The 23,323-nt window shown below is 36.7% G+C and overlaps 1 protein-coding gene across 5 annotated transcripts in view; it reads right to left on the reverse strand.

The window, feature by feature from the left end:
* The window catches only part of LOC132480575 (zinc finger protein 14 homolog), a 219,344-nt gene that overhangs the window by 167,978 nt on the left and 28,043 nt on the right, over window positions 1-23,323 (reverse strand). For 3 of the 5 annotated variants that reach the window (XM_060084863.1, XM_060084866.1, XM_060084865.1), the window contains 3 exons: window positions 20,885-20,978; window positions 19,523-19,649; window positions 10,114-12,131 (listed from right to left, as the gene is read on the reverse strand). In XM_060084863.1, coding sequence (XP_059940846.1) covers window positions 10,729-12,131; window positions 19,523-19,649; window positions 20,885-20,978 — 1,624 coding nt within the window. In that variant the 3' untranslated portion in view covers window positions 10,114-10,728. Of the gene's footprint in view, window positions 1-10,113; window positions 12,132-19,522; window positions 19,650-20,884; window positions 20,979-23,323 lie in introns of those variants that run through there. The other 2 variants (XM_060084873.1, XM_060084874.1) reach the window with 2 other exon arrangements.

Consider the following 23,323-nt stretch of genomic DNA (forward strand, 5'->3'; position numbering starts at 1 on the left):
TTTTAAATTGGCTGTGCTGGAACTTTTTATAAGGAATCTCAGATTGAACTTTTAAAAGACCTCTTAAGGCCAGGAAAGCCATGCCAAGGACTTGCCACCTGTGATGGGTACAGATTTGGATGAATTCCTCCCTTCTCAGGGTCCCCAAAATAACTCAAAATTCCTGTACCCATCAGGAGGTGGCCTTCCTTATTTACCTGGTAAGGCTGCTGGGAACCTAGGAGTTTCCAATTTCTGGAGGGATCAGGTAGAAAAGATAAAAGTTTCTACTCTGCTTACAAATGTACAGTTTACCAAATTGCTGTCAGTTATAATTAGTTTAAGGGGGAGGGTTTCCTTATATCTGGAAAACAAAGATTAAAAGCCGGTAATATTTCAGACAAAAATCTTAAAAACTATCATTCAGCCCTATGTAGCTAATTCTTGTTGATCTTGCTCTTTTGTTAACAGTTTTACGAAGCCATCAGGGTTTCCATTAGAATTCTTTAATTTCTTACCCAGTTCAGTGGTACGATGTAAAAATTATCAGAAACCTGTACTTGTCAAAAGGTCCTTTCTATGAATCTTGAAGATGAAGCATTTTTATAAAAGCATCAGAGTACAATAACTGCCTATAAATGACAAAAGACTTAAAAAGGCATGGTTAAAGATCTGATTACAATGCAATTGGCAAAGAAACTTGGTTACTTCTGTGACATAGAACAATTAAAGATAATAACTAGAATTATGACTGATAACATTATACTAGAACATACCAGACTTTTAGGAATTTCATGTAATTTCTAGAATAGCTATATTAATAACATTTATCCATACAGTATATCCTAAGAGGGTTTATCATCATTCATTTGATAATGCTTCCCATGTTCTTTAAAATACCAAAGAAGCCTAATTAGTTTAATATCTTTCTCTGATAAGGAGAGAAAACAAATCTCTTGAGATGTTCTAGGGGACCTCTGGAAAATGTCAAGTTTATTTCAGGTCAATAACACTTCATTTAGAAGTTGATTTTTGGAAAGTTTGTCAAAAACATCAAATAGGATTATAGGTGCTGTGAGACAATACTTTTTCACTTAACTAAAGTGACAATAAAAGATTTCAAAGGTAAATACAGATAGTTACAACAGATTACTTAAAAGGTAAAGAAACTTTTATAATCTGTTATTAAAGCAGATCATTATTCCAGGAAAACTTTGTCCTCTTAACAGAGAGGGAAACAAATTCTAGTTTTGCACCACCTTACCTTTAATATTAAAATTCATTTACTCAATTAAATTTATTCTAATCTTAGTCCTGATCACACATTAAACTCGTTGCCCAGGGTTTCTTTTCCATTACCTTCTATAATTTCCTTTTTATCTCCATATTTTGTCCATTTCTCTTCTGACCTCTCTTTCAGACAAAATTACTTTCTTTTCCCTTAACAAAATGTATTTCAATTCCTTATACCTTCTTTTTCCTTGCATACAAGGATGTTTCCTAATTAATTTTTTTAATGTATTTTTGGCTGTTGGGTCTTCGTTGCTGCGTGTGGGCTTTCTCTAGTTGCAGCGAGCGGGGGCAACTCTTTGTTGTGATGTGAGGGCTTCTCATTGCAGTGGCTTCTCTTGTTGCAGAGCATGGGCTCTAGGCGCATGGGCTTCAGTAGTTGCAGCACGTGGGCTCAGTAGTTGTGGCATGTGGGCTCTAGAGCGCAGGCTCAGTATTTGTGGCTCATGGGCTTAGTTGCTCCGTGGCATGTGGGATCTTCCCGGACCAGGGTTCGAACCCATGTCCCCTGCATTGGCAGGCGGATTCTTAACCACTGTGCCAGCAGGGAAGCCCCAGAAGTTTTTAATTTTAATGACATCTGACTTATCAAGTTTTATTTTTCAGGGACCGTACTTTTGGCGTTTCTAAAAAAATCATTGCCAAACCCAAAGTCACCTAGATTTTCTCCCATGTTTTCTTCTAGAAGTTTTTGTTTTTGTTTGTTTGTTTGTTTTAGTTTTACACTGTAAAGTTAGGCCCATGATTTATTTTGAATTTTTTTAAGTCGTAAAGCCTGGTCCAGATTCATTTTCTTAATGTGGCTATCAAGTTGTTCCAGCAGTATTTGTTGATTGTTACATTTCTCCGTTGATTTGTCTTTGCTGCCTTGTCAAAAATCAGTTGGCTCTATTAGCTTGGATCTATTTCTGAGCTCTCTATTCTATTCCATTTATCTACTTGTCTGTTCTTTTGCAGTACACACTGTCTTGATTACTGTGTCTTTATAGTAAATCTTGAAGGTGATAGTGTGTCCTCCAACTTCTTCATCTTCAATATTGTTTGACTATTCTGGGTCCTTTGTCTTTTCATATGATCTTTAGAATCAGTTTGTCAATATCCACAAAATAACTTGTAATTTTAACTGATATAGCATTGACTCTATAGGTCAAGTTTGGAATACCTGTCATATTAACAATATTGGGTTATGAACATAGAATTTTTTTAATATTTATGAACATAAGATATTAATTTATTTAGTTCTTTGATTTCTTTCATCAGAGTTTTCTAGTTCTTCTCATATATCTCTTGTACATAATTTGTTAGATTTATTCCTCAGTACTTTTTTGGTTCTAATGTAAATAATTATGTTTTTAATTTCAAATTCCTATTTTTCATTGCTGGTGTATAGGAAAGTACTTGACTTTTGTACATTAACCTTATGTTTTGCAACCTTGGCTATAATCACTTATTAGTCCCATGAGTTTTTTTTATCATCCTTCAGGATTTTTACACATTCAACCATGTCATCTGCAAATAGCTTTATTTCTTACTTCCCAATCTGTATACGGTTTCCTTTTTTTGTTGCATTACCTAGGACTTCCAGTACAATACTGAATATGAGTGGTGAGAACAGATATCCTTCCCTTGTTCCTGCTCTTAGAGGGAAAGCCTTTAGTTCCTCACCATTAAATATGATGTTACCTGTTAGTTTTTTGGGTTTTTTTTTTTTTGCTGTACACGGGCCTCTCAGTTGTGGCCTCTCCCGTTGTGGAGCACAGGCTCTGGACGTGCAGGCTCAGCGGCCATGGCTCACGGGCCCAGCCGCTCCATGGCGTGTGGGATCCTCCCGGACCGGGGCATGAACACGTGTCCCCTGCATCGGCAGGTGGACTCTCAACCACTGCACCACCAGGGAAGCCCACCTGTTAGCTTTTGGTAGATGTTCTTATCAAATTGAAGAAGTTTCCTCTATTTCCAGTTTCCTGAGAGGGTTTTAATAATGAATGAGTATGGAATCTTTTCATATGCTTTTTCTGCATCTATTGATATGATCATATGATTTTTCTTCTTTAGCCTGTTGATATGATACATTAATTACTTGATTTTGAAATGTTGAGCCAGTCTTGCATGCATGGGAGAAATCCCACTTGACTGTGGTATGTAATTACTTTTCTACATTTGTTGGATTTGATTTTCTAATACTTTGTTGAGGATGTTTGCTTTTGTATTCAAACAGATATTGAGAGATACTGGTATGTAATTTTCCTTCCTTACAATGTCTTTATCTGATTTTGGTATTAGGTTAATGACAGCCTCATAGAATGAGTTAGGACATCATTCTATTTTCTGGAATAGATCACAGATAATTAGTATTTCTACCTTAGACATTTGGTAGAATTCACCAGTGAAATCATCTGTGCCTGATGCTTTCTGTTTTGAAGGTTGTTATTCATTTCCTCTAACAAATATGGACATATTCATATTATCCATTTTTTGTGTGTGTTTTGGTAGATTTTGTCTTTTTTGGAATTTGTTTTGTAAGTCATCTAATTTGCTGGGATACAGGTATTCATAGCATTTCCTTATTATACTTTATATTTCTGTGAGGTTGGTAGTTAAGCCCTCTTTTTCATTCTGGATTTTAGTACCTTCTCCCTTTTTATTTTCATGGTGGTTTTAACCAAATATTTGTCATTTTGTTGATCTTTTACTTGATTTTTAAAAATTTTTTGACTACGCCTTGCGGCATGTGGGACCTTAGTTCCCCAACCAGGGATCAAACCCATGCCCCCTGCACAGAGTCTAAACCACTGGATCACCAGGGAAGTCCCTTGTTGATCTTTTAAAGAAACAAATTTTGGTTTCATTAATATATTTTTTCTATTATCTCTTCCATTTATTTCTCATCTATTCCTTATTATTTCCTTCCTCCTTCTGTTTTTGGTTTTTCCCCCTAGCTTCTTAAGCTGCAAAGTTAGGTTACTGATTTGAGATTTTTTTTTTCTTTTTTAAAATATAAGCATTTACAGCTATAAATTTACCTCTATGTGCTGCTTTATATGCATCTCATTAGGTTCATTTTCATCTGAAAATATTTTTCTAATTTTCCTTATTTTTTGTTTGACCCTTAGGGTTAATTAGTAATGTGTTTAATTTCCAAATATGTGAATTTCTCAAATTTCTTGGATTTCTAATTTAATATCATGTGACTGAAGGATATACTTTGTATGACTTTAATCCTTTTAAATTTATTAAGATTTGTTTCATGTCTCAGTGTGTTTTATCCTGGAGAATGTTTTATATGTATATGCTTGAGAACAATGTGTATTTTGCTCTTATTGGGTGGAGTTTCTATTAATGCCTATTATCTAAGTGATTCATAGTTTGTTCAAGTCTTCTGTTTTTGACCATCTACCTAGTTGTTCTAGCTGATATTGAAACTGACTTTGAAGGCTCTACCTACTGTGAAATTTTCAATGTTTGCTTCATGTATTTTGGAGCTCTGTTTTTATGTGCATTCCATGTTTATTTGGGCATTTTTATATAGTAACTTTAAAATCCTTATAATTCCAACATCTTTGTCATCTTGGTTTTTTTTGTTTTGTTTTGGTCTTTTTTCATTCAAGTTGAATATTCCTTGTTCTTGCTAGGATGAGTAAGTTTTGACTGTACCCCAATGATTTGGGTTATAATCTTATGACACTCTGGTTCCTATGTAAATCTTGTTTCTTGTTGATAAGCTGGAATTTAGTCATGGCTCTGTTTACACACATAGTATTTGGAGCCCCCACTGGCTGGAAAGGGAAAGGACCTTTGTTACTGCTTCATTGGAGTGATAATTCACATATTTCCCCTGTAAATGCCTGTCAGTGCCAAGTCGCAACGGTAGTCAATGACCCAGTTGTACTTACACCCTCTCAATGCATCTGCCAGCCAGGAAATGAGGTGTGCTTCATGGTTCTTGGGCTAGGTTGGCAGTCAGTGCTCTAATCACATACACGATCTTTATAGATGCCCATTATTGATGGGCCAGGATGGCAGTCAGGTCTCTGCTCACACACACAGCGTCTGCATATGCCCATTGCTTGGGAGAGTAGGCATTACTGCTGGGCTGGGATCTTAGGCTGTGCACACACAAGGCCTCTGCAGATGCTTACTGGCAAGAAGGGAGGATGGTGCTGCTAGTTGTTGTGCATAATAGTGTGAAAGATTGGCATTTTTAAAGTGTTTAGCTAATCTAGAGTTGGCATTGTCAATAGGGTATTGTTCTGCAGGGCAGCAACCTTCTCAGCCCTTTGGATAGGAAAAGCAAGCATACCTTGGGTGTTTTATTTTTTTGTTATTGTTTGGTGTTTTGGTAGTTGTTTGCCCCTGGTGGTATTTCTAATTTCAAGCCTCTGGTGCTCAGATAGGAATATATGGGAAGACAAAAACAACAAAACACCCAGTCTTCTACCAGGGAACTCACCACTGGGCTGGGTTGTTACTTGAATCCCAAGGTCAATAGAGTTGGCCTTCATTACTCCAACTTTCGGATTCTTCTTAAGTTTATTTCATGTATTTTTTCCATGGATTTTAAGTCTAATAAGTGGAGAGTAATAGGGCAAAATGTGTTTACTCCATCATGTCCAGAAGTATGGTTTCTTATCTTTGCTCTTTTGCACATACAGGATATTTCTCCCCCTCCCTTCTTCTAAGATTTTCCTTTGGCATGGATTTTAATCAATTTCGTTATGAGTCCCTTGGAGTAATACCCCCTGTCCCCCATGTTTTTGTGATTGGGATAGGTTGAACTTCATGGGCCTGTGGGTTTATAATTTTCATGAAATTTGGAAAGTTTTCAGCCATTTTTTTAAAATTAATTAATTTATTGATTGATTTTTTTTTGGCTGCATTGGGTCTTCGTTGCTGCGCGCAGGCTTTCTCTAGTTGTGGTGACTGGGGGCTGCTCTTCATCGTGGTGCATGGACTTCTCATTGCAGTGGCTTCTCATTTCAGAGCATGGGCTCTAGGGTGCATGGGCTTCAGTAGTTATGGCATGCCGGCTCAGTAGTTGTGGCTCAAAGGTTCCAAAGCGCAGGCTCAGTAGTTCTGGTGCATGGGCTTAGTTGCTCCACAGCATGTGGGATCTTCCCGGACCAGGGCTTGAACCCGTCTCCCCTGCAATGGCAGGCGGATTCTTAACCACTGCACCACCAGGGAAGTCCCTCAGCATTATTTCTTCAATTATTTTTTCGTCCCCTGCCCATTCTTTTTCCTCTCTTCTAGGGATCTCAATTACACATAATTAGGCTAGTTGAAGTTGTCATACAGCTCTCTGATACTCTTATTTTCTCAGTCTATTTTTCTCTGTTTCAATTTATATAGTTTTTATTGCTATGTCTTCCAGTTTACTAATGCTTGCTTTGCAATGTTTAATCTATTAATCCTAGCAACTGTATTTTTATGTCTCAGACACTGTTGTTTTTACCTCTAGATTTGTTTGGGTCTTTTAAATATTTTCCACATTGGTACTTAACATGATCAATCTCTCTTCCTTGTTGGATATGTATAATATAGTTATGACTTTTGTATTGTCAGTATCTATTATCAAATACAAAATCTATTTTTGTCATTTCTAGTTCTGGTTGTGTTTCTATTGATTTTTGCATTATAGTCATGTATGCCTGCTTATTTACACTTCTGGTAAAATTTATTTACTACAGACATTATGAAAGTTACCTTCAATGTGCTTGGTATTTTTGCATTTCTATAAATATACTCAAACTTTGTTCTGTAATATACTTATGTTACCTGGAAACAATTTGTTCAAGATTTGCTTTAAGCTCTGCTAGGTGGGACTAGGAAAGCCTTAATCTAGTGCTAACTCGCCTCTCTACTGAGGCAATAGCTTTTTGAGTAATCTAACCAGTGCCCTGTAAATTATGAGGTTTACCACTCTTGCTGATGGGGATACAAACTATTCCTGGCTCTGTGTGAGCTCCAAGGATTACCTGTGCTCTTAAGCATTTCTTTTGCTGGCCTCAGGTGGTTTCCTTGATCCCATGCACTGATGAGAACTGGGCTCAATACTCTGCCCTGCAGACTCTAGCCATCACTGCCTCCCTGGACTCTCAGCTCCATCTTGTCTACTTAGGAAGATTACAAAGCTCCCCTTGTATTCCCCCTCACAGTGCTGAGATGTGGAAATGCTCTCTAGGCAGTAAGCTGGGTCAAGTGTATGGATCACATTTGTTTATACTTTCTTAGGCATTACATTGTGTTGCCTGGCGTCCAATGTCTGAAAACCTTTATTTCCCCTATTTTATCTAGTGTTTTGTTATTTTAGGCAGGAAGGTAAATCCTGCCTCTATTATTCCCATTTTGACTGGAAACAGAGTATTAAAAAAAAATTCTGTTAAGAATTGCAAGAAGAGAAAAAAAAAAAAGAATTGCAAGAGGACTACAGAGCTTCCATATGCCCTTCTCCCAGTTTGCCTAATACTAACATTTTACACTACTGTAGTATAATGATCAAAACCAGGACATTAACATTGGGAACAATGCTATCAATCAAATGACAGGTTTTACTGAATTTCATCAAGTTTTCTCTGCTAATGTTCCAAAAATTGAATCCACAATCCGGCATTGTATTTAGTTCCCTTGCCTTTTATGACCTAGAAAACTTATGAACTTTTGGAATATTGGGCAAGTTATTTTACAAAAGGGTATTCATTTTGGGTCTGCCTGCAGTTCCTTCATTATTAGAACATAGTTACGCATGTTTTAGTGAGAATACTACCCAAGTGTTTGCCCTTCTTAGTGCATCACCTTGATGCCAATGTCTCACTGTTGGTGACTATTTGGTTAAAGGGGTGTGTGCAATGTTTTATCTTTGTAATTAAATACTTGGGAGAGATACTTTGAGACAATTCTAATATCCCGTTTTTTCCTTATACTTTCACCTTCAACTCTTACCATCCATCAATGGATTTTGTATATAATTACCACTATTATTATGGTGATTTCCTATCTCCCTCATTCCCTTTACATTTATTAATTAGAATTCTTCACCACTAAATTGAACCAGAATCCCTTCTTTGCAGTAGATAATTTTATGGTTCAGGACAGCAATAAACAGGATAGGTCTGGAACATCCCCTTGTATTTGGGGAAAGAACCCAAAGCTACCAAGTAGGCTAGGGAAAATGTGGAAAGGATAAAGGAGCAAATGAAAATGGAAAGGAATAAATTTTATCAATTTGAGCACAAAGAAAAGGTACCAAAAGTTACATTTTGGTTTATCAGATTAGCAGTCTGTGAAATGACAGGAGTTCATAACAAAATTCAAAGAAAAATGTTAATGTAATGTGACCAAAATATTAATGTAATGTGAACAAAATGTAGCTGTAATTACAAATAAGGGAGACAATAAGGATGTGTTGTATTTTTTTCATTTATTCATTAATGATTCAAAAAATAAGTGTCATTCAAGCCACATGGTTATTTTATTTGTCATTAATTTTAAGTCCGTATATAAGGTTTGGATAGCTCATTGTTTTAATTTGCTCGAGCAAGCAAAAAATATTAAAAACACAAAGAAGTGTAGGGCAAGTAGCTCTGGAGTACTACACAAGAAGAGGGAAATTAATCAGCATTGATGGTAACTCAGAATAACCAGGTAGAGTAGGATAGAAGAGCAAATCAGCAGTGTGGTCACATGACAGCTCAGTAAATAGAATGAGCTGTTAATAACAACATTAATAATTATAATACAATTGAACTATTTCAGAGATATGAAATAGCAAGTATCCTAATAAAAAGGGTAACAACAGAGACCCATTCTTTTACTCTGTAGGACATGAATGATCTATCAGTTACATACTTTTAATAACTGCTAACTTAAATAAATTACTAATAAGGAATAGGTAAAGAAAACATAGCTCAGTATACCCAGTGAGAAAACCTTACTACTGCTGATCATGCAAAACTGGGCAAGACACCAATCTCAAAAATTAAAATCTAATGAATGACAGTAATGTAAATGTATGTAAATATAACAGGTAAATTTTCTTATAAAAATTAATAACCAGTGGCTTTTGATCACTTTGATTATATAACCAGGTCAACTGTTGTAAGAAAGAGGTGATGAGTAGCTAAGATTTGCAACCTTATTAACTGTCTCATTTTGTTGTTGTTGTCTCTTTGTTTTTCCTGAGTCAGGGGAGATTGCTAAAATCAAAGGTCTACTGATTTTCCAACTGCCAAGACACAGTAAGACAACACTGAATGGAATAAAAAGGAAAATTATAAATAGATACAAAACCCAATTGAAGCCATGGTAAATAAAAGCATTGTAAACCCTCTTAATTTTAGTGAGCAGTTTATAATCATTGCAATAGCTGTAGATTTTCTCCTACTTTTAAAGCTGCCTAACAAATTTAAGAGACATAAGATTGGGTTAGAATATTTTATGAAATATTTAAAATATTTAAAATATTTAAAATGCTCATTTCATTTGGATGCTGACTGGTACTGCCTAGAGGTGAAAAGGAATTGTGTTGCAAAAGGTATTTAGGGAAATCTGTTGTGTCAAAACAAAATAGAAATTCAAAAAGAATTCAGGGCCTCCCTGGTGGCGCAGTGGTTGAGAGTCCGCCTGCCGATGCAGGGGATACGGGTTCGTGCCCCGGTCCGGGAGGATCCCATATGCCGCGGAGCGGCTGGGCCCGTGAGCCATGGCCGCTGGGCCTGCGCGTCCGGAGCCTGTGCTCCGCAGCGGGAGAGGCCACGACAGTGAGAGGCCCGCGTACCACAAAAAAAAAAAAAAAAAAAAAAGAATTCAAACATTTGATGACAATGGAAAAGTTAAAACATCTACCATTAAAACAAAATCAAGAGAAAACAAAACAAAACAAATCTACACAAACACCTTGCAGGACCACAAAACTTTAAAACCACATAGTAGCTGGGGGTTCTAACTCTCGGGAGAAGGTACGTATGCCATATAAAACAAGCAAAAAATTAGAATGCAAAAGATATATTTGAGCAATATTACAAATCACTAAGCCAAAAACAATAAATAGCCAAAAGAACAAAAACACAAACACTAAAAGTAACTATAAGCAAAACATCCCTGGACAAGAAACTCATATGAAAATAACTCAAATAATTAATAATTAGGGAAATTATTTCCCATGCATTTAAGAAACGGATTGATAGGCATCATCCTACATAAACGGATATTCAGAATGTTAATTGATATAAAAAGGAGAAATATTTGGTGATATTGAACAAAGCTGAAAGTATATCTCACTTATGAATGAATAATTCTAGTTCTAGAGTGGCCATAAAGTCTGGAAATAGATTTAAGAGAGGTAGAATCTCTGCAATAACTTCTACTTAAATACACAGATTTTTCCAATGAAACTCAGAAACAAGTGGGCTTTATATATGTCTTTCATTCAAAAGTCTTCTCACCAGTACAACTTGTTCAATGTCAAGTAAGTTGCCTGCCCACTCTAAAGGCATTCCCACATTCCTTACATTCATAGGGTTTCTTACTATTATGAATTCTCTGATGTTTTGTAAAGGATGAACTATGTCTAAAGGCCTTCCCACAAGCCTTGCATTCATAAGGTTTCTCTCCAGTATGAATTCTCTGATGTTCAGTAAGGGCTGAACTGTGTCTAAAGGCCTTCCCACATACCTTACATTCATAAGGTTTCTCACCACTATGAATTCTCTGATGTTGAATAAGGGCTGAAGTAAGTCTAAAGAACTTTCCACACGCTTTACATTCATAAGGTTTCTGACCACTGTGAATTCTCTGATGTCGAGTAAGTTCACTACCTACTCCAAAAGCTTTCCCACATTCCTTACATTTATATGGTTTCTCACCAGTATGAATTCTCTGATGTCTAGTCAGGGATGAACTGTTTCTAAAGACCTTTCCACATGCTTTGCATTCATAGGGTTTCTTACCACTATGAATTCTCTGATGTCGAGCAAGTTCTCGACAGACTCCAAAAGTCTTCCCACATTCTTTACATGCATAAGGTTTCTCACCAGTATGAATTCTCTGATGTTCAATAAGCTGTGAACTAATTCTAAAGACCTTCTCACATTGTATACATTTGTATGGCTTCTCACCAGTATGAATTCTCTGATGTTCAGTTAGTTGTGAGTGAAATCTAAAGTCCTTGCCACATTCCATACATTTGTAAGGTTTCTCATCGGTATGGATTTTCTGATGTCTAGTAAGTTGTGCATGCACTCTAAACGATTTCTTACAGAAAGTGCATTCATAGGGTTTCTCACCATCATGAATTCTTTGAAGTGGAGTGATTTTTTCAATTCTTCTAAAAGTCCTTCCATATTGCTTACATTTATAGCACTTCTGATCTTCACAGTATACACTACAGTCTTCATAAAAACTAAATGCGTTCCCACATTCCATACATTTACAAGGTTTCACACCAGTATGAATATTCAGTTGTAGGGTATGTGGGTCATCTACTCCAAAGGTTTTCCAATATCTACTATGTTCAGAGGTTTTCTCAGTATATATTTTCTCATATTCATCAAAGTTTAAGTCACAACTAAGGACCTTCCCATATTCCTTAAAGAGCTTCTCACTATCATGAATTCTCTGATGTAATATAAGAGATTTATGATTTTTGTAATTGGGTACTTTTTCAGAGATGATTTTCATTTGACTGAAATATCCCACTTCAGGTCTTTGTACTTCAATCTTCCTTTTGCTTTGCCAATCATTTCTGACAATGGAGTTCTCAAGGCCAACTAATTTACTACTTTCTATTACTTCCCCCTGAGAATCATTTTTTTCAATAATGTCCTTCTCTGTAGATAAAGTCTTTTTGTCATACTTGGATTCCAAGTCTGAAAGAAAGGGAAAAAAACAATTTCTTTTTTCATGTGTAACAAAGATAAAATAGTTATAAAATGCACAGGAGAAAAACTGAAAATAATTCACAGTATAAGTGAATGATTAAAATACTATTATGGGGCTTCCCTGGTGGCACAGTGGTTGAGAGTCCGCCTGCCGATGCAGGGGACACGGGTTCGTGCCCCAGTCCAGGAAGATCCCACATGCCGCAGAGTGGCTAGGCCCGTGAGCCATGGCCGCTGAGCCTGTGCTCCACAACGGGAGAGCCCATAACAGTGAGAGGCCCGCGTACTGCAAAAAAAAAATACTGTTATGAAGTTTGAGGAAAGGTAAAGAGAACTCAGAGAATGATAAGAGTATAACATAAGGTTGTGAGGTTTGTGCTAAGAGAAATGGATTAAGCCAGTGGGTCTGAAATTTTGGTGTTGATCATCACCTAGTAAGCTTGTCAAGTACTGATGTTCATGAACTAATCCAGATAAACTGAATCAACACCTACAGATGTGGAGTTTAGTCATCAGTATCTTGTAGAGATACTGCAAATACAGATCAAAATTTGATTATTGATACATACTAACAGTTTTCTGATACTTTTCTTCTTTTACAATATAATCCCAATACTTTACCATCAATAACAGGGTGCTGCTTGTAAAACAACATTTTAATCCATTACCCCCTTTCACCTAATCATTTTCACCTTCTGCATCAAACCACATTTCCTATCATTTAGAGATACCCACAAGATATTTCATTTCTCAGAAATGGAATCCTTATATACTACCTCCTTTTTATTGTCCGGGTCTAAAAGTTACCACCCTCTGAAATTATGTACTAGCTGACTCTAAGTAAGTTCATATCTATGTCTCTATTCCAATATCTAGTTCCTTGCCCTCATACCCATTTTTCCAATTGTGTAATCTGTAATTTTCTCTGTTATCATACTGTTTATTTCCTTATTAAACTCCAAAAGGACAAATAAAATCATTCTATGTACCACTGAATAGCAAGCCCCAAGGTCATAGTAGTTTACAATTACAGGAAAAGCAAATCACTGGTTGAAAGCAATGTGAGAATAAAAGCCAATATTACAAAAAGAAGTCACTGGAGAACACAATTATCAGAATAATTATATAAGAATCTCCATGCCTTTAAAACCTCACACTACACTACAGTGATTTTATATATATAAATTTATATACATGAAATTTATAATATAGTAAGATACATTCATATATATAATAGTGTTTATAAATGATTGTTTTCCAATTGCCTCTCCACCTACGCACACTGTCTCCATCACTGCTGTTAATTTCCTCCTATGCAAAACCATGTGTTTCTTCATCCCAATAAAGATGGTGTTTTATTTACCTCTCTTCAGTAACATTTTCACTATTATTCATCTATCCTCTTGAAATCCTAGTCTATATTTAAATGTTTTCCTTCATGCTCTTTCCCAGGTATTCCTTTCCATTTTCCTATTCTCAAAGCTAACCACTGCTATACTGCCTAAAAAAGTATCAGAATGTTTTAGATATTATAATAGGTATTTCTCATATTTTAAAGCTTATGCAATTCTGAGTAAACCTGTGGCTGAAAAGGAGAATTTGGTAACAGAATGATATGTAAAAGGTGGTGGAGGTGGGCAAGAGTGTAAGGCACTTTGTAACAAAAGATCTCTTGGACCTAGCTGGAGATTGGCAATCAGATGAGGGAATAACCTGAGGAAAATCCAAAGTGACTGATATACATTGCATGATAAAAGGCAAAAATAATGTCCTGTGACTGAATTATGTATAATTAAGGTGAAATAATGCAAACACCATTATTTGACTGAAACAATAAAATAATAAATGAGTGCCAGTATCAGTAAATTAAAAGTACTTCCACTTAGAAATGAAGAAACTTTCTATCAAATAACTGTTTAGTTATTGTGGAAATGTAACTGAAATTACAAAACTTTCAGGGAATGGTGGCGTTGAAAATATTGCACATTAAAAATCTATGAAACTCAATATTAGTCACATAGAAAGTAAGGATTTAAACACTTATATTGATAAAACTGAAAGAATGAAAACCAATGTATACATTCCACTCAAGAAGACAGAAAAGAACAGTGACCTAAAGAAAAGGTGAGAGAATTCAATAAATATAGAATCAGAATGTGATGAGTTAGAGAACATATAAAGAATATAATCAACAAATATAAAAAGTGAAAGAAATCAAAGATGACATAAACAGATGGAGAAATATACCATGTTCTTGGACTGGAAGAATCAATACTGTGAAAATGACTATATTACCCAAAGCAATCTACAGATTCAATGCAATCCCCATCACACTCCTAGTGGTATTCCTCACAGAATTAGAACAAAAAATTTTACATTTCTGATGGAAACACAGAAGACCCGAATAGCCAAAGCAATCTTGAGAAAGAAAAACGGAGTTGGAGGAATCAGGCTCCCTGACTTCAAACTATACCACAAAGCGTCAGTAATCAAGACAGTATGGTACTGGCACAAAAACAGAAAAGTAGATCAGTGGAATAGAATAGAATGCCCAGAGATAAACCCACACACATATTGTCATCTAATTTACGAGAAGGGAGGCAAGAACACACAATGGAGAAAGGACAGCCTCTTCAATAAGTGGTGCTGGGAAAACTGGACAGCTACACGTAAAAGAATGAAATTAGAACACTCTCTAACACCATACACAAAAATAAACTCCAAATGGATTAAAGACCTAAATGTAAGACCAGACACTATAAAACTCTTAGATGAAAACATAGGAAAAACACTCTAACACAAACCACAGCAAGATCTTTTTTGACCCACCTAGAGTAACGGAAATAAAAACAAAAATAAACAAATGGGACTTAATTAAACTTAAAAGCTTTTGCACAGCAAAAGAAACCATAAACAAGACACAAAGACAACCCTCAGAATAGGAGAAAATATTTGCAAATGACAACAGACAAAGGATTAATCTCCAAAATATACAAACAGCTCACAGAACTCAATATCAGAAAAACAAACAGGGCTTCCCTGGTGGCGCAGTGGTTGAGAGTCCGCCTGCCGATGCAGGGGACACGGGTTCGTGCCCCAGTCTGGGAAGATCCCACATGCCGCGGAGCAGCTAGGCCCGTAAGCCATGGCTGCTGAGCCTGCGCGTCCAGAGCCTGTGCTCCACAACAGGAGAGGCCACAACAGTGAGAGGCCCGCATAACACACACACACACACACACACACACACACACACACACACACACACACACTATTGAAAAATGGACGGAAGACCTAAATAGACATTTCACCAAGGAAGACATACAGATGGCCAAGAAGCACATGAAAAGATGCTCAACATCACTAATTATTAGAGAAATGCGAATCAAAACTACAATGAGGTATCACCTCATGCCGGTCAGAATGGCTATTCTCAAACAATCTAGAAACAATAAATGCTGGAAAGGGTTTGGTGAAAAGAGAACCCTCCTGCACTGTTGGTGGGAATGTAAATTGATACAGCCACTATGGAGAACAGTATGGAGGTTCCTTAAAAAACTAAAAATAGAACTACCATATGACCCAGCAATCCCACTACTAGGCGTATACCCTGAGAAAAGCATAATTCAAAAAGAGACATGTACCACAATGTTCACTGCAGCACTATTTACAATAGCCAGGACATAGAACCAACCTAAATGTCCATTGACAAACGAATGGATAAAGAAGATGTGGCGCATATATACAATGGAATATTACTCAACCATAAAAAGAAACGAAATTGAGTTATTTGTAGTGAGGTGAATGGACCTAGAGTCTATCATACAGAGTGAAGTAAGTCAGAAAGAGAAAAACAAATACCATATTCTAACACATATACATGGAATCTAAAAAAAAAATGGTATTGATGAAGCTAGTTGCAGGGCAGGAATAAAGATGTAGACATAGAGAATGGACTTGAGGACATGGGGTGGGAGGGGGAAGCTGGGGCAAAGTGAGAGAATAGCATGGACATATATACACGACCGAATGTAAAGTAGTTAGCTAGTGGGAAGCAGCAGCATAGCACAGGGAGATCAGCTCTGTGCTTTGCGATGACCTACAGGGGTGGGATAGGGAGGACGGGAGGGAGGCTCAAGAGGGAGGGGATATGGGGACATATGTATGCATATGGCTGATTCACTTTGGTGTACAACAGAAACTAACACAGTATTGTGAAGCAATTATACTCCAATAAAGATCTATTAAAAAAATAAGTAAATGATAAGTGAAAGAACCATCACAGAGGGTATTTTTTAAATGTTATAAGACTCGTATGCCAATCAATTTGAAAATATTGACTTATGAATTATTTTCTTGGTAAATAAATACTGAAAACCCCAGAAGCCATAAAAGTTGAAAAAAGAACAATTTGCTAGAAAGAGATAAAATTGTCAAAGACTTACCTCCCATGAAACAAAAAATCATAAGCATGCCTATTGCCCAGGTTGTGGCAATAAACCAGGTAATGAACCAGGGCTCCTAAAATAAAGATCTGAGTCATGACCTGGAGCAGGAAAGGTAGAAGATGTGCCCTTGACTGTTGTGACAGAAGCAAGAATGTTTTATAATATTAATGAATCATAACAAAAAGACACAGAAATCATCAAAGGAGACCACCATTTTGACAATACATGAATCAAAAGAGGGTAAAAAGTACTTTGTGTACTAAAACATGTTAACAACTAAAAATTTATAGCTAGTATTAATTTTTTAAAAAGGAACAAAACACATAAAACATGGAAAACCAGAAGAACTCACTTTTAACCAATTCAGGTGTTTGGTCTGGGATAGGGAAGGTATAGGGTGAGCCTGGGAAAGCTTCAGAAAGCAATAGTAAATTCAAAGAATAAAGAATCAAGTCAAAGGTACACAAAAATCCATAAGGAATTAGTATTTATACAGCTAGGCATCAACAATCAAAGACTGTGATGGGCTAAAGTATACTAAACGAATGAAAATCAACAAATCCATAATGATACATAAATAAGAGGTCAGAAAATTTCAAGTGCACCATTTGAGGTGGCTAATTAGTTACAGTCATATAAAGAGTATAATTAAACACTTGCCTTTTCCATTAGATTTCAAGTTTATCAAGTAGCATGAGGGTAACTAATTAAATGTATTAGAAGGAATGATGGACTTAGTACAACACTGATTTAAATGAAGGTTTTCAATTGTAAAAAGCATTAAGTGGATTGTTGATGAGGAACTGTGTATTCACAGAATGCTAAAATAAGACCACAGAGATCCCTTTCTGACCATAATATCTGAATTAGTTCCATCATTCTTCATCCCTTTATTTTGCTTACTTTTCTTCATAGCACATATCAATATCCATGATATATTTTCTAATCATTTATTTACCTATTTATTATATATCTCACTTACTAGTACGTTAGTTCCATGACATTAAGATCTGTATTGGTCTTTCTTACCATTGTACTTATAGGGCTAACACAATATCTATCTTACTGTAGACACTGATTAAGTGTTGATTATATAAATTACCAAGATTTTTTTGTCAGTGAAGACATTTATATAAGTCTAAATACAAGAGGAACTAGGGGAAATGTTGGTTGAATTGGGGAAGATCTTAATTTGCTTCCCCAAGTATCAGGCTTTTATCCCATAGGGGTTTAAAGGGAGTTTCCCCAAAACATCACAGGGGCCAACCTCTTCTTGGACAGGCTGGTCTTTTTACTTTGGTGATGGTTTTCCTTCCTTCATCAAGTCCTCACTCACCTAGCCCCGTTTACTTGTCACATCCCTCGTAACCCTCCAGGGCAACTTCCCTTCCACTAATGAGGTAGTCAAAACTGGCTTAGAAATGGAACACTCTGCTTACAACAAAGAAATGTAACATAATATATAGAAATATATAAGAATCATAACCAATTCTAAAAAACACTTGAGAATTGGTTAAGTTTTTAATAAATGAGGTTAAAATGAAAGACTTCAGAGAAGAGAAATATGAGAAGATTGAAAGAACATTCACCTTAGAGTGACCATAGAATTACAAAGTATAAAGAGAGTATAAATTTTCTGACCTCTTATTTATGTATCATTATGGATTTGTTGATTTTCATTGGTTTAGTATACTTTAGCCCATCATAGTCTTTGACAGTTAATGGCTAGCTGTATAAATACTTTACCAGATAGGTAAAGAAATGTCTTCTTTTATTTAAACCCATGCTATCTCTTTGCCTTGAGAGGCAGTATGTTGTAACAGCTAAGAATATCAACTTTGGTGCCAGACTGCTTGGGTAAGAAAACCTGCTTCTGACACTAACTAGCTATGTAACGCTGGAGGGGTAGCCTACATACTCTTTGTCTCGGCAATCTCTTCAAAGAACAATAATGCAAGTAATATTTATGCCATAGGGTTGTAGAATTAGGTAACTCAGTATATTAAAAGGGCTTAAATCAGGGCCTGGTACAAGGCAAGAACTATGTGAGCTGAGAGGAAAACAAGGAGCTTTCTAAAACATTAAAAGGTCCTTGCTGGAATACTGACTTAATGTTAAATGCAAAGTTCTTTAACCCCATAGCAGGTGTAAGACAACACTTGTGTCAGGCAATGAATATGACTTCTATTTGCCAATGTAACAATATAAATTATACAAATTCTTTTAATAATCATAACAACTCAGGACACAGTATCTTAGCTGTTCTCCCAGAAGGTGGGTAAGAAAGTAATAAAGAAATTTTAGCAATTCTGGGCTCAAACACAATATAATAGATATCTCAAAGGATACAGTGTATGTATCCTAGAAGTCAAATCCAAGGACTTCCCTGGTGGCGCAGTGGTTAAGAATCCACCTGCAAATGCAGGAGACACGGGTTCGAGCCCTGGTCTGGGAAGATCCCACATGCCACGGAGCAACTAAACCCGTGTGCCACAACTACTGAGCCTGTGCTCTACAGCCTGCGAGCCACAACTACTGAGCCCTCGTGCCACAACTACTGAAGCCTGCGCACCTACAGCCCGTGCTCCACAATAAGAGAAGCCACAGCAATGGGAAGGATGCGCACTGCACTGAAAAGTAGTCCCCACTCACCGCAACTAGAGAAAGCCTACACGCAGCAACAAAGTCCCAACACAGCCAAAAATAAATGAAGGTAGAAATTATAAGAGACTGAGAAGGGACTTCATAGAAATTACATGAAGAATGATGAAGATGCTTAATGGAGTTGTCATCTCCAACACCATGCTCAATCCATGCCTTTGGAAACTGGGAGAAGAAATTCATCTAGTTTCTTAAAAGATAGGTTTGAGTTCACTGAATGTCAACTGATATTCTATAGAACATATTCTAAATTATGTAAACAGCTAAATTTACCCAGTGAGACCAAGTTGCTGTAATTTTCCATCATCACATCCCAGTACAAGTCCCTCTGAGCAGAATCCAGATACTCCCATTCCTCCTGAGAGAAGTTGATGACCACATCCCTGAATGTCACCAATTCCTGAAACAACAAACCACATAAGTAAAATTGAAGGAAACATTTTTGAGTAAAAGATAAGAAATAAAGAATTGAATTAAACTATTATATATAGAATGGGTAAACAACAAGGGACTACTGTATGGCACAGGGAACTATATTCAGTATCCTGTAATAAACCATAATGGAAAAGAATATGAAAAAGAATATGTATCTGTATAACTGAATCACTTTGCTGTAAAACAGAAATTAACACAACATTGTAAATCAACTATACTTCAATAATATAAATTAAAAAAAAAAAGAAAAAGAATTGCATTACAGGAAGGGGTCTAATAGTAAGTACACTGGCCAGGGGTAGAAGCCTATGGTATGGGAAGTAAGGAAATTAATGCTTCCAAACCAGACGATCTACAGGTCTTTAAAGAATCCTTTTGATTCAGAGAAATCTTCCTGCATGCTATGGGATTTCTTAGCTAAGCACGTCTGGAAATAAACAAAATAATCAGTTTACAAATTAAAAGAAATAGTGTATACATGAACGCTGCATGCTACATGCCTGCTGAATGAATTATCAATAATAGTGAATTTCTACATCCTCATTCCTCTGTAAAGGAAAAATATCTAGCTTAGAAAATGGGATATGGACAATATTTTAAAATTTCTTACAACCCCAAGTTCATCACTGTTAATCACCATTTCACATTATATAAGAATTATAACTTCTAATGAAAAATTATTTATTAAATGCTTTTTAGTGGCTACAGAGTAGTCTGCTTGGTGGAAATATATCAGCCTTAATTATATTTAGACATATAAGTTGGATAAGATCTCCTCCAATTCTGAAATCCACAGTAATCTATTTATGTCGGACTGAGACTAGTCAACATCAAATCCAGTCTACCTGGAAAAATAGGTCTGTTCAGAAGTACAGACTTTGCCCATATGTCATCAAATGGATCCATTTGCTCTTTTTCTCTACCCAAGAGTATGAAAAAGGCTGGTAAATGCCTCCATCTAGGGATTCCATTTCTACCCTATAGCTGCTCTGAACAAAACACTGAACACATAGGAATGTTGAACATTATTTGGAGAATAGATAGGCACATAGGAAGTACAGTGTGCTGTTTGACTCCAACTCTCACTAGAAAGTGAAAATGGGGATTTTTATGGGGATGTGGGGCAGGCTCTTAGGGCTGCTTTCTGGGAAGATTCAGACAAATGAAATGTTCACAAAGGAGAGAGAAATAGCAACTTACATGGTCCATGGTTAGAACTGTAAAGAATTGATCAGGGAATTCCACTTCTGGTATGACAGCATGAGGAGCTCCACCGACATGCTCCCCATTGAAACTGGTAAAAATTATATATAAAAACATAGAGCAAATGAAGAAACATTTGTAAATCTACTAAAACTTATTAAGAACTGTGAAAGTCTGCAGTATCTTAATCTAACCTGCACCCTTCCTTGTCCATCCCATCCTAGTGAGAAAAAGATTCCACTGCAGACTAGTACAGCCAAGGACACAAACTTCCTCACCACTCCTGCCCTGTTCCCAGTCAGATAACTATCTTCCTGGGAGGAGTAGGACATCAGCACTTCTCATTCTGCCCCCAGCTACCTGTTGCTCAGGCACATGCAACGAAGGAATGGAGATTTTCTTCTGCCTAGTAGCCACACAAGAATTGTAGACTGTACCTTGGGTGTGGCACTGCTGAGAATACTGGGCTTCCAACTGTCTTTGCCTTGGCTCAAAGGGTAGGAGTTCCATGCCACGAGAGGCAAGTTGAGACCTAGGACTGCTGCCCAATCCCCTCCAGAGCCCTCTCCAAAGGAACTGCCTTCATTTGCAACAGAGTGTGAAGAAGTTCAAGGGTAAGGACATTCTCAAAAACACTGGAAATTTTGGTGAAAGGCTATTGGGAGAAGACTGAAAAATTCATTGGAGATAAATGCTAAACTGTAGGCTGGCTAGTTTGTCAGAAAGGATCAGAGAAAGATACTTGGGGAGCCCTTCCTATTGTCAGAACAAATCTCAGACATTGACTTGATTTCATTAGTCTGTGAAGCAGTGTAACCCCACAGCATTACTGAAAACAATAGTGCCATTAGTCACAATCAGTGGATCCTAACAGCTTGGTGTGGTCAGGTAAAGAGGCACTCAAAGACAGCCCTGTCAAAACCACTGTCATCCAAGGGTAACTGTGGTAATAGCGAAGTCTATATCCCAAGGAGCAACATCAGAGGTTTACACTATGGGGGAGATAGATTTCACTTCATTAATCTAGCCAGTCACTAAACAAGAAAGCAAATAACAATAACAGGCCTGGGGAGAAGGAGTAGACAAAAGTACCAGAGTTACAAAAGCTATCTAAAATATCTACTTTCCACAAACAAGAGACAGGTGAAGAAACAGGAAAATATAACCCATAAACCAAAAACACTAAAGCCAAAACCAAAGAGACAACAGAAACTGCCTGTGAGAAAGCAACCAGATTTAACAAAGACTTCAAAGTAGCCATTATAAATATGTTCAATAAACAAAGGAACCCATGCTTAAAGTAAATGAAGGTATGATCACAATGTCATATCAAATAAAGAATTGGTGAAGAGACAGAAGTTATTTAATATCACCAGATGGAAATTCTGGAGTTGAAAAGTATTAACTGAAATGAAAACTTCACTAGAGTAACTCAACTGTAGATGTGAACTGGGCAGAAAAAAAGTACTAGAAAACTTAAAGATAACGTGATAGAGATCATTCAATCTGAAGAACAAAGGAAGAAAACACAAGGAAGAAAAATGAAAAGAGCATCAGAGAAGTGTTGGACACCATTAAGCACACACCTGTAATAAGTGTAACAGAAAAGAGGAAAGGCGCATTTTAATATATTCAAATAAATAATGGATGAAAAGTTCCCGGGACTTCCATGGTGGTCCAGTGGTAAAGAATCTGCCTTCCAATGCAGGGGACACAGGTTTGAGCCCTGGTCTGGGAAGTTCCCACATGCTGTGGAGCAACTAAGCCCATACGCCATGACTACTGAGCCTGTGCTCTAGAGCCCAGGAGCCACAACTACTGAAGCCCGCACACCTAGAACCTGTGCTCCGCAACAAGAGAAGCCACCGCAATGAGAAGCCTGCGCACTGCAACGAAGAGTAGCCCCCGCTCGCTGCAACTAGAGAACGCCTGCACGCAGCAACAAAAGACCAAGTGCAGCCAAAAATAAAATTAAAAAAAGAATCAACTGTATGAATTCATATATATGTATACATACACATAAATATTATATACATATATATACACACACATAACATGTATTGTTGGGCCTGCAACATATATAAATGTAATATGTTCGACAATAATAACACAAAGGAGATAGGTAGAAGCAAAGCTGCATTGGGCAAAGGAAACGAATCCAGATGGTAATCTGAATCCACAGGTTCAAATAAAGAGAATGAAAAGTGATAAACAGGATTAATATAACAAAGCTATTAATATAGATGTTATATTAATATAACATCTATAGCTGTTTATGTGCTACAATGGTAGAGTTGAGTAGGTGTGACAGAGACTGTGTAATCCACAAAGCCTAAAATATTTAATATCTGTCCTTTACAGAAAAAAAAAACTTGTTAACCCCTACTGTAGAAGTTAATTTATGCATTTTTCACCTGTTACAACTGTAAACCCCTT

This window comes from Mesoplodon densirostris, chromosome 19 (genome assembly GCF_025265405.1).
Source record: "Mesoplodon densirostris isolate mMesDen1 chromosome 19, mMesDen1 primary haplotype, whole genome shotgun sequence".
In the NCBI taxonomy this organism is placed as follows: domain Eukaryota; kingdom Metazoa; phylum Chordata; class Mammalia; order Artiodactyla; family Ziphiidae; genus Mesoplodon; species Mesoplodon densirostris.